The sequence below is a fragment of the Mauremys reevesii genome, linkage group 6 (genome assembly GCF_016161935.1).
Source record: "Mauremys reevesii isolate NIE-2019 linkage group 6, ASM1616193v1, whole genome shotgun sequence".
NCBI lineage: Eukaryota > Metazoa > Chordata > Testudines > Geoemydidae > Mauremys > Mauremys reevesii.
Window position 1 is genome coordinate 46,120,953 of NC_052628.1, and position 12,031 is coordinate 46,132,983.

The 12,031-nt window shown below is 39.5% G+C and overlaps 1 protein-coding gene across 8 annotated transcripts in view; it reads right to left on the reverse strand.

The window, feature by feature from the left end:
* Positions 1-12,031, reverse strand: part of ARHGEF28 (Rho guanine nucleotide exchange factor 28) — a 183,240-nt gene that overhangs the window by 140,406 nt on the left and 30,803 nt on the right. For 6 of the 8 annotated variants that reach the window (XM_039544706.1, XM_039544704.1, XM_039544701.1 and 3 more), the window contains exon 3: positions 553-700. The exons of the other annotated variants lie outside the window; for them this stretch is intronic. In XM_039544706.1, coding sequence (XP_039400640.1) covers positions 553-700 — 148 coding nt within the window. The remainder of the gene's footprint in view (positions 1-552; positions 701-12,031) is intronic. 8 annotated transcript variants of the gene reach the window in all.

Sequence of the window (12,031 nt, forward strand, 5' to 3'; positions counted from 1 at the left end):
CACAGCATTTGTCAAATGATACAATGCAGGCTGGAATTGTCCACAAAACCTCATACCACAAAGCCACTTACCCAGCAAACCACAGAGCAGCACGCATATAATCTAGACCTGGACAAATCCACAATTCTCAGTAAAATCCCCAGAGCAAGCCAAGATTGAAGAACTTAACCACTACATCCTAGGATGGCCCACAGACTGACACAGAGGAGTTCTGCAGGCTTCAGAAGTCCAGGATATCCAGGTGCAAAAGACCTGGGTTGAGACTTGGCTTGTTTTGTAGACTTAATCATCAAGTCACATCTGAAGACCATATGCACTGTACTGCTCCCCCACTGCAAACAATATATAGTGTTGCAAAAGGCACAAGAGAGCAGAAAAAAGACTAACCACTCAAACTCATCCCCAAAGTCCACCCCACCACACCATGTTTCCCATTATAAAAACTTAATAAGAAAACACAACTATGTCAAAATATCAGATTTTAGTTCACATCAAAAAGGAAAGTGGAGATGGGAGAGAGAAATAAAAATGTGATATAACAACCGTGCTCACCTGGAATGATGGACTGAAGAGCACTATCATTAATTCGCTCAGCAAACGTTATATGTCTCTGAGTGGATCCACTGTAAACAAAGTAACATTCAGCATCTTCTGGGAGGTAAATATCTTTGTCAAACTTTGCATATACAGTCATCTGTCCCTGAAAAAAGAATATAACTTTGTATACACCCAGCAGTGTTCTAACAGCCAATAAGTCTACTAATATATATTTCAGATTTTAAAAGTTTGTTGGTTATTTTTCAACTCTGCAACATACAGTAGTTCAAATAAAAATCTGCTATTATTCATCCCTGTTCAGAAGGCAATACTATATTTATCAAACTGTAAGGGATAGGATTAACTTTTAAAACTTTTTAAACTAATTCCTATACTCCCAATTCATACCTATAGAAGAATATCAAACTTTTAACCAAGCATAAATAAGTGTGTCAAAATAAGTAGGCCAATCAACCAGTGTATTTTAATATTCATGAGAACATTCTATTAAAAATATAAAATTTCTCCATTCTGAAATTTGTTTTATGCTAATTTATTTCAGAATTTTCTTCAAATGAAATGATCTTATTGTTAACACTTGGTTGAAAAAAAAGCACTAATATCTCTCTCTAGTATGATTGTGCAAGATCGAAGAAATATGAGGTCCCAGAGATAGCTGCCCTTTTTGGTTTATTTTTTAAATAATCAATAGAAAGTAACAAGCCAAGAAAAATCCACTGTACAATAGCTTCAAAAAAAAGCACAGGAAAGGGATCTGAAAGCAGCAAACAATAACAAATGTCTGCAATTTCTGAGGGAGGAAATTTAGATGAAGTTGTATTTCCTAAAAGAGAAGAACAGCTTGCTTCACAAGGGTTGCTGGTTGCTATGATTGCTTTTAATAAGCCACAGACAGAATTGTCTTAACATGTCACTAAATATGTATTTTATGGAAAACAAATTGCATTAAAACATCACAATCTTTCATACTTCAAATGGATATCTGAGCTGCATCTATTCAAAACAGGTTCCTAACTGAGTGAACTAGAAGAGAACTTTTCAAAAGAGTTTCAAAAGATTATGACCATTTACACCAATATACAATAAAAATATTACATGTATATTGTGCCCTCGATTCACACTTCCTCTGGTGCTTTGTAATCATCACTGAAGAAGCATGCAGTTAAGTACTTGAGGTGTCCCTATAGCCATCAGTCCCCACTCTGCTTGCCACCCCTCTTGATTTTCACTTTAGTTTATTTCTGTGCCTCAGTTGAAAAGCAGAATCCAGAAAGTGCCTCTTAAGGAAGGGCTTCCATGGTATGACACCTCTGACCAAGTCTTCGGAGTGGGCATCGTCACCCACTCCTCACTCAGACTTGCCTGAATGCTTTGTTGCCCTTCTCTCTGGAAATGGCTCATGGCACTTACGAGTGCACAGTGTCTTAAATAAAAACAAGTGTACAGAAATTAAATAAAATTAAAGCAAATAGTGTCAGACTACACATCATCTTGTTTAGATACAAGATTTATCCTAAGTTACATCCTAAATGTGAGCAAAGTTTAAAGTCTAGCACACTAAGGCCTGCTCTACACTACAAATTTAGGTTAACCTAAGCCACCTGCATCGACCTAGCTGTGCATGTGTCTACACTTGGCATTTCAAAAAATTAAATGTTTTTCCTGACTGTCCAGTCAGGGGAACACACCTAGCAGCTCTCGACTGCTATGTATAACTGCCCAGCTAGGGTGAACAGATGTCCCAATTTTATAGGGACAGTACCGATATCTGGGGCTGTCTTATATAGGCGCCTATTACATACACACACACACACACACACACACACACACACACCATGCCCAGCTGATCATGCCACTACACACTCAAGATGCACTCTAACCTGGAGCACACAGGAAAGATTGTATCTTATGGGCCTGAGTCTGTGCAAGCACATCTACGGATCAGCTGTAGAAACACGGACATCCATGAGCAGATTGCTTGGGGGATGCAGGAAAAAGGGTATGACAGGGATCAGCAGCAGGGCCAAGTGAAAGCCAAGGAACTGCAGCAGGCACATCAGAAGGCCAGGGAGGCCAACAGGCGATCTGGTGCTGAGCTGAAGACCTGCTGTTTTTACAAAGAGCTGCATGCCACACTTGAGGAGACCCCACAAGCACCCTGCATACCACCATCGATACTTCTGAGAAGCCCACGTCTCAGATTCCCTGGCATGAACAGCAATGACAAGGAAGAGGTGGAAGAGGAAGAGGAGAGGATGGGGGACAGGTGACCGGGGTGGGTGTGTGTCCAGCTGCACCGCAAGCCAGGAAATATTTGAGACTCCATCTCAGTCCAGTCGACTGAGCACAGGTGAGCCCGACACAGGGGAAGGAACCTTGAGTAAGTGTGTACATTTATTTCCTATTGCAGTGACAGTGCTCCCAACTTAACAGGACATGACTATCAACTTTTCATTAATTTACTCCTACTAGAAGAGGTAGCAATACAACATAGAGAAGTAGTGTTATCTGCTTTTCATTCCCCTACAGAGCTAGGGATGTCCCTTGAGTCCTCCTGAGAGACCTCAATGAAACTTTCATGGAGGTGCTCTGCAATTCTCTGCCAAAGGTTGCAAGGGCTGGCAGCCCTATTTCTGTCTCCGCAATAGGATGCTTTCCTCACGCCAGTCGGCGATAACTTTGGCAGGCACTGTTGCAGTCAACAGACTAGCAGCATACAGGTGGCAGGCAGCTTTGAGATGCCAGCAGCAGCTGTGCTTTCTATGCTTTCTAAACCTGACTTTTATTTTTTTTTTAATGTCAGCACTCTTCATACAGTGATTCGAAAATATAACGCACCCATAGAACTGCCAATGGGGGCTGCGGGAAGCGGCGCGGGCCGAGGGATGTGCTGGCTGCCGCTTCCCGTCGCCCCCATTGGCCTGGGACGGCAAACCACGGCCAGTGGGAGTCGCGATCGGCTGAACCTGCGGACGCGGCAGGTAAACAAACCGGCCCAGCCCGCCAGGGGGCTTACCCTGGCGAGCCACGTGCCAAAGGTTGCCGATCCCTGCTGTAACCCTTAAACTCATGGGCAGATGTGCATCCTGAAAACCAAGGATATTTCAAGGTCTGTTTCAGACACTATGGTTGAGCAGTTTTCCTTATTTCCTTATTTATTCTGCGCTAAGGGTACATTTTTAAGATATAGAACTGATCTAAAACTACTAGTGTTCTTTTTAGGTACCAAAATCCAAACTTTAAAAAGCCACATAGATTTCTCCTCTACTGAAAAACTGGCCGAGTGGCCTGAATACAAAGCAGCTTTGATACTGTGGACAGCACAGAACTTCTCTTGGCCAGATTCCTAGGAACTTGCATGGTGCTTAGTAAATTGATCACATACCCTCTTGACACTACTTTCACAAGTTCATTTATCTACAGACGATTCAAACTCTCTCTTTCCTTTCCCCATGCCAAGCACGTCTACGCTGTTTCCTGATTAACAGGGAAGAACGTGGTACCAATAGATCTTGATTGTTCATTTATTCATGCATAAAAATATGTTCAATCAACATATCTAACATGCCCTCCCCACCCCCCAGCACCCACCAAATAAACTCAGTCCCCTGCCTTCTTGTCCTTCAGTCTCTTAGGCAAATGCCTAGGAAAGGGGCCTTCCATCATGCCTGAATACTCAAAATTTAGGCCTGGCAGACCTATGTGGGAAGCAAACGCCTGACCCGAGGGCCATCCCACAGAAAACACCCTGCCATCATCCTTCATATGTTTCCATCCAGGTACTATAATCTGAACACCTCAGTTGCCCTGGGAGCACATGGTGAGAGAGGAGGTCTCAGACCACAAAGGCCCTAGCCATATGGAATTCCATACAACAAAATCAGAACCCAGACATGTACACAGAAGTCAGACAGAAGAATGAAGTTTTAGACAGGGTTCCTGCAACTAGCCCCAAGAGAAGTCACATTCTGCACAAGCTATAGCTTCCAGATGGTCCTCAAGGTAATTTCCATACAGAGCATACTGCTGTAGTAATCCAATATGGAAGCCACAAAGGCACAAATCACTGTGGCAGTATCTGGAACTAGAGAAAGCTTTACAAATGCCTAACCAGATGCAGGTGAGAAAAGGCTGTGTTGATCACCAGTGCTACCTGGAATTCCAGAAGAAGTCAGGGATAAAAGCTGACTCTTAGCTTACAAACCACTTGGATACACAGTAGACTGAGCAAAATACTACAGTAGCAGGGTCAGGAACCAACACGGCCACCTCCTCCAGACCTTCTCCAAGCCTCTCAGCATCAGCTCCAACATATCAAGATTCAGCCACAGACCACCTGCTGTCATCCAAAAATTGCTTAATAGAAAAAGCCATAGCATTTAGAGAAGATGGGTGAAATCCTGGCCTTCTTTAAGTGAATGGGGATTTGCCCTGGACTTACAGGGTGACAGGATTTCACCCTATAATTTTAAGCATGTTCTCTCTAAAATAACAAAGAGCATCACCAAGAGTTAGGCTGGATTTCATTGTTTAAATTCAATTAAAATATTACTGCAAACTACTAATAGTTTCTCCAGCTGAGAAGCAAGAGTTACATTTACAAACATACGTACACTATGGACAGAGATCTGATCTCAATTCATTGATAATACTGATGTAAATCAGGAGCAATTCCATTGACTTCCCTTCCTTGTAAATGAGAACAGAACCTGGCTCCAGATATACACGTGGCAGAAAATACAGAGGCAAACAGATTTTCACACAGAACCAAAGAGCTTCATAACTTGTGCAAGCAAGTACATAATGCTCAAAGAGTTTTAAGACACCAAAAGGAATGGACAAAGTGTGGGCTGGGCTAAGTTACTGAGCATTTATAAAGATATGTGCCGAATTCTAAACATTTTAAATCCATGACTAAGCAATTGTGACAATGATTTCCTCAATTTGGGGCTTAAAAAACAGAGCACACCTCATATTAGTGAAAATGCTGCCATGGCACTGGAGCCAAAGAAGAGATTAGAAGGGTTTATGCATCTAACAGGATTTATTGAGCCAGGCATTTTCTTTCTTTTAAGAAAATAGAAAAAACAGGTTTTTCACACATATAGATTGATGTAGGCTGTGTGAGGAACTGGATGGTAAATTTACAGCAGGGATGGGCAAACTGGTTCTCGCCAGCAGCGGATTAAAGCAGGCTTCCTGGAACACCAAGTTCTGCGCCTCTGGTTTGGTGGCGGCCTCGGAATTTTCAAACCAGGGAACTCTAAACATCTGCCACCAACAATGTGAGAGCAGCAGCTCATCTCTCAGAATGCTGAGTGAGCTGTTCAATAGTCAGCTCCCTCCACACACTGATCAGAGAGGTCAGCACAAAGACTCAGTGGTGTTTGGGAACAGCTGGGCCTTCTGCTCACATGAGAGGCTGCAGACATGCTCCTGCCCATGAGCAAGGGAGAGGGAGAATAAGGGAAACACACTAGAGCTGGGGAAGAGTAACTGCCTCAGGACTGAGAAGTGACCACTAGAATTTTCATGGGTCTGGACATCACTGTCTTAACTTACCCCAAGTTCTCATAAAGTAAGGAAAAGTTTGAATTCCAGCCTTAATCCTGAACTGAACCAAAAGCTGTTTTTCATCTTTGGACTGATTTGGTTATATTGTCACCTTCCTTCCCTTCTTCCTTTCTATTCGCTTCACCCTCGTTCTTTGGTTGAAAAAAAAATGCAATGCAAATGAGATATCCACTTTGCTGTATTTGAGTAGGGTTGCTACCTGTCCAGGTTTTCCCAAGATTGCCCCTTTTTTGAGATAGCTGTCCCAAGAAATATATAGGGGTGCTCAGTATATACTGACAGCTGTCTAGTTTTATGGGATCATCCCAGATGTCCCCTTTTTTTTGGACTTCAGGTGTAGCAACCCTTCAGTGTGCACCGCAGATTGAATCTGCCAAAGGATTGCTACCGCTGGAGTTGGTTCTGATTAGCTTCATGGGTGGACACTCCTATTCCAAAACAAGAGTGCCTTCTTCTTATTTACCATTACCCCATGCAACAAATTTGAAAGAAGAGTCACCACAAATGGAGTTAATCAGGAACAGTTCCATGTGTAGATAAACCCTTACTCTGGAAATTAAGCATTTGGTTCCCACTCATGTTTGCCTGCACATTTGCCCAGCTGCCTTAACAAATCTAGCCTTTACTATGTAAGGAGACAATTAGACAATTACAATCCTATTGATCTGCCCCTAGAATGAGTCCTAAAACTACCCGACAAATGTTTTCAATGAACTACATGAAAAAAAGGATTTTTCTTTTAGGCATAGCTTGAGACATTAGATATAAACTTTGTAGATTTTAAGGAAAGAATTCTCTCAATATTACATTCACCTCTAAAGGTGAGACGAGAACTTGGAAACTTGCAGTGGCATGTTATAAGGAAGATACATTGGGAGTAGAATATATTCATTGTTCCACAAATACAGAACTCAACAACTTGAGGAGACTCCCCATAAGTTCTTAACTGAAATGGAACTTTTACCCTCCCTGTAAGCTGTAACCAGCCTTTAGAATTCAACCTAGTCACACACATACTAACCACCGCATTCCATGATTGATTTGTAGGCAGTCTCACTGAAAAGGAATATTTATTTTAGATATTTAAAGCCAGCAACTAAGGCATCTGTGCACCATCAGTATGCTAAAATAAACCTGGTTTACTGACTGCATTAAACTTACTTCATTATTTAATCAGGGGACACCTCATTTTATTATTAATAATAATATATTTATGTGTGTTACACTAGCATACAGAGTAGTGAACCTAACCAAGATCAGGATCCCACTGTGCTAGGTGCTCCACACGCGCACACAGAATTCAAGGCCAGTAGTCACCATTCTGATAATCCAGCCTGACTTCCTGCCTAATACAGGCCATACAATTTCACCAAATAATTCCTTCATATACATAGTATGAGACTGTCCCTGCTGAAGTCTGAAGTCTCCAATTTTTTTTTTTAATTGAGCATTACGATACTTTTCCAGCATTGTTATGAACCATTTAGGTGAGTCTAAATATTAGGGCTGTCGATTAATCACAGTTAACTCACATGATTACCTCGAAAAAATTAAGTGCAATTAAAAAAATTAATTGTGATTAATCACACTGTAAAACAATAAAATACCAATTAAAATTTATAAATATTTGTGGATGTTTCTCTACATTTTCAAATATATTGATTACTATTACAACACAGAATACAAAGTGTACAGTGCTCACTTTACATTATTTTTATTACAAATATTTGTACTCTAAAATGGTAAACAAAAGAAATAATATGTTTCAATTCACCTCATACAAGTACTGTAGTGCAATCTCTTTATTGTAAAAGTGTAACTTACAAACGTGGATTTTTTTTTTGTTACATAACAGCACTCAAAAACAAAACAATGTAAAACTTTAGTGCCAACAAGTCCACTCAGTCCTACTTCTTGTTACGCCAATTGTTAAGACAAACAAGTTTGTTTACATTTACAGGAGATGCTGCTGACTGCTTCTCATTTACAATGTCACCTGAAAGTGAGAACAGGCATTCACATGGCACTTTTGAAGCCAGCATTGCAAAGTATTTACATGCCAGATATGGTAAACATTCATATGCCCCTTCATGCTTCGGCCACCATTCCAGAGGACATGCTTCCGTGCTGATGATGCTCGTTAACAAAAAAAAAAAAAGTGTTAATTAAATTTGTGACTGAACTCCTTGGGGGAGAACTGTATGTTCCTGTTCTGTTTTAACCACATTCTGCCATATATTTTGTTATAGAAGTCTCTGATAATGACTCAGCACATATTCGTTTTAAGAACACTTTCACAGTGGATTTGACAAAATGCAAAAAAGGTACAATGTGACATTTCTAAGGATAGATACAGCACTCGACCCAAGATTTAAGAGTCTGAAGTGCCTTCCAAAATCTGAGAGGGACGAGGTGTGGAGCATGCTTTCAGATGTCTTAAAATAGGAACAATGCAGAAACTATAGAACCCAAACCACCAAAGAAGAAAATCAACCTTCTGCTGGTGGCATCTGACTCAGATGATGAAAATGAACATGCATCGGTCTGCTCTGCTTTGGATCATTATTGAGCAGAACCTGTCATCAGCATGAACACACGTATTCTGGAATGGTGGTTGATGCATGAAGGGACATATGAATCTTTAGCGCATCTGGCACATAAATATCTTGCGATGCTGGCTACAATGGTGCCATGCGAACACCTGTTCTCAGTTTCAGGTGACATTGTAAACGAGACATGGGCACATGGCTGTCCTTAGGATTTATGGGCCCATATGCAGTATTATTAAACTGATGCACCTATGCCTGATGGCAGCCTGGGCTCACAGCCTGGGTGGGGGATGGACAAGGCAGCACCGATACCTCACAATGGTGGAGAGTCACAGTTCCCTGCAGAGACCCCTGTACCCTCTCCCTCATGTAGAATGTGCGGCACCAGCGCATTCGGATCTGTGAATACAGCCCCTGCCTAAAGAGACTGTAGTGCACGCTATAGTGCATATAAATACCTGCTGTCATGGGTGATGGGTGAAGCTGATTTTATATTTTAAATGTACTCTTAAACCTTCATAAAGTCATAATTCCAGATTACTGCATATTTAACTCACTGAAACAAATACATTATTTTAAATTAATCAGTCACAGAGGTTTAGTGTGTTCATAACAACGTTCATTGATTTTAGAAAAAGGGAACACTAATTTACTTTGTCTCATCTCCATAACAATAGACATGTTTACGAAATTTCACCAACTTTAAAAAATATATTTCTACAGATTTTAGGCATAACAAAAGGACTTTATATCTTACTAAGATACTGATTTTGCTGGAGGGTTCTCTTAAAACTAGTTCATCAAATAGTCAGAAGTAAAGAAAGGGAAACTCGTTTGTCCAGCTATCTGAAAGGAAAGAGGTGTTGTCCCTTTAAGGGCTAGCCTCTCTTCAACGGGTGTGTGAGTGTGTGTGTGTGAAGGGAGAAAGGGATGGACAGAAAGGACAGGAAGACTTTGGAAGCAAATTTTTTGTACTACAGTAATTAAAATTAAAATGTGTATTTTAGATGAGTGGTCTTTTGAAGGATTTATTTAAAAAACTATATGTCTGAAGATCCAAGGATTTTTTAGAAATGTGATTTTATAATCTTAAGCAATCTTCTAATGAAATATTTTTAAAGCAAATTTTAAATTAAGGTCCTGTAGACTAACACGTTCTGAGTAAATATTGCAGTAATGCACAACTGTTTTTGTCAGTAAATTCAGGAACTGACAATATATACATAGGGGTTGGCAAATGCCTGTTAAATGGCTTCATTACCACTTGAATGGCTCTAACAGTTTCAATGTTGTGCTAATAGGTCTGGCAGGCTGGAAGGCTTTTTCACTTTTAAGTTACTAGGTCCCTTCTGAAATGAGAGTCACCAGGCTGCAGCAGCCAGCTGTGGGAGCCTGCAGGAAGGGCCAGAGCAGGGATAGGAAGAGGCAGGAGAGTAGACGCTAAGACCCAGGAGTGCCCCATGCCTAAGGAAGGCCCTGCATGGGGAGCATTATCTCCTGCAAACTGTACCAGACTTGTTTTTCTGAGCGACTGGCTGAAGTAGGACTGAGTGGACTTGTAGGTTCTAAAATTTTACATTGTTTTATTTTTTAATGCAGTTATTTTTTGTACGTCATTCTATATTTGTAAGTTCAACTTTTGTTAAAGAGATTGCACAACAGTACTTGTAATAGGTGAATTGAAATATACTATTTCTTTTGGTTTTTTACAGTGCAAATATTAGTAATCAAAAATAAATATAAAGTGAGCACTGTACACTTTGTATTCTGTGCTGTAACTGAAATCAATATATTTGAAAATGTAGATAACATCAAAATATTTAAATAAATGGTATTCTATTATTAACAGTGGGATTAACACCATTCATTTTTTAATCGTTTGACAGCCTTACTAAATATTTAAAGCAAATGACTTAAAAAAAATTTAGCTCAGTGATTTTTTTGGTCAGATGAGAATTGGTTAAAATGTCAAAATATTTGCTTTGAGCCATCACAAAGACCTTTGTAAGGAAGCTTAGCTGTTACTATCAACAATACCCGAACAAAACCTGAGCCATCAAAAGGAGACAAATACCTGCCACTCCTTGTCCAGGTTAAGTTAACACAACCGAACCATATTGTCTGCTCTATACCTAATAATTAAAAATGAGGACAAAAATAAAAACCTGACATATATCTTTAGGATCATTTATAATGTTTAGCATGCTCTCCTTTGCTGCTAAAGTCTAGTAAACAATTGCTGGCGATTTGTTCAAAAAGCATGTGATTACCTCTTTGAATGGAATGTAACTGGATACAAGGCTAAGCAGGTATTAAAACAACAACTACACATACAAAGAAAGAGTATTAAATTAAACAGAGACCAGCAAGCCAGACATTAAGAGAAAAAAGCCCAACACTTTGTGTAGTTATTTACTTAGGAGCAGAGTATGACTAATAATATCTTCCATAAAGTTTAAAAAAGAGTTTTTTTCCCCGTTTCTTTTGCTTAAAAAAGGAAATGAATAAATACAACTAACAGGGCTGCCAATTAATTGCAGTTAATGCATTTGATTAACGTAAAACAAAATAACTAGATTTTTTTAAATAGTCACGATTAATAGCAGTGTTAATTGCATTGTTTGTAACAGAATGCCAATTTGAATTTATTAAAAATATTTCTGGATGTTTTCCTACAACAAATTCAAATTGGCATTCTATTATAAACCGTGCAATTAAAACTGCAATTAATCGTGACTATTTTTTAAAATCTCATGATTGTGATTTTTAATCAGTTGACAGCCCTAATAACGAAGTTCCTCCACATCCAAATTACATGTACAAACATTATTATCTATATACACAAATACCCTGGAAACAGGGGATTCACTTTGGTATACTAGTGTTAAAAATAGTGTTATAAATTGTACAAGTTTACTCATATGCACTTATTATATACATTCAAATAGTAATATACGAATGGACATTTGAGTGTATGAAGGCCACATCCTCAGCTGGTCTAAACTGGTAAAGCTCAACTGAAGTCAACAGAATTACATTGATTTACACCAGCTAACAATCATACTCTTGGAGTTTATGATGTGAGCATGTGCACAAGACACTAAGAAGTATGCTCCAGATTTGCACCCAAAAAAAAAAAAAAAAAAGCCTTGAGCAAGAATTTTGTTTACAAGCATGTGGGTGTCTCTGAAAATAACACATGAGCTGTATACATCAAGCACTGGATTGAATAAATACTTTTTCACAATGAAGAAGTTTTACATGAAATTTACATGAAGGATTTCCATAGAAACCTCTTTTTGCAAAAACATAAAACAAGTGAAAAATTCCCCTTTTGCACAAGAAGATGC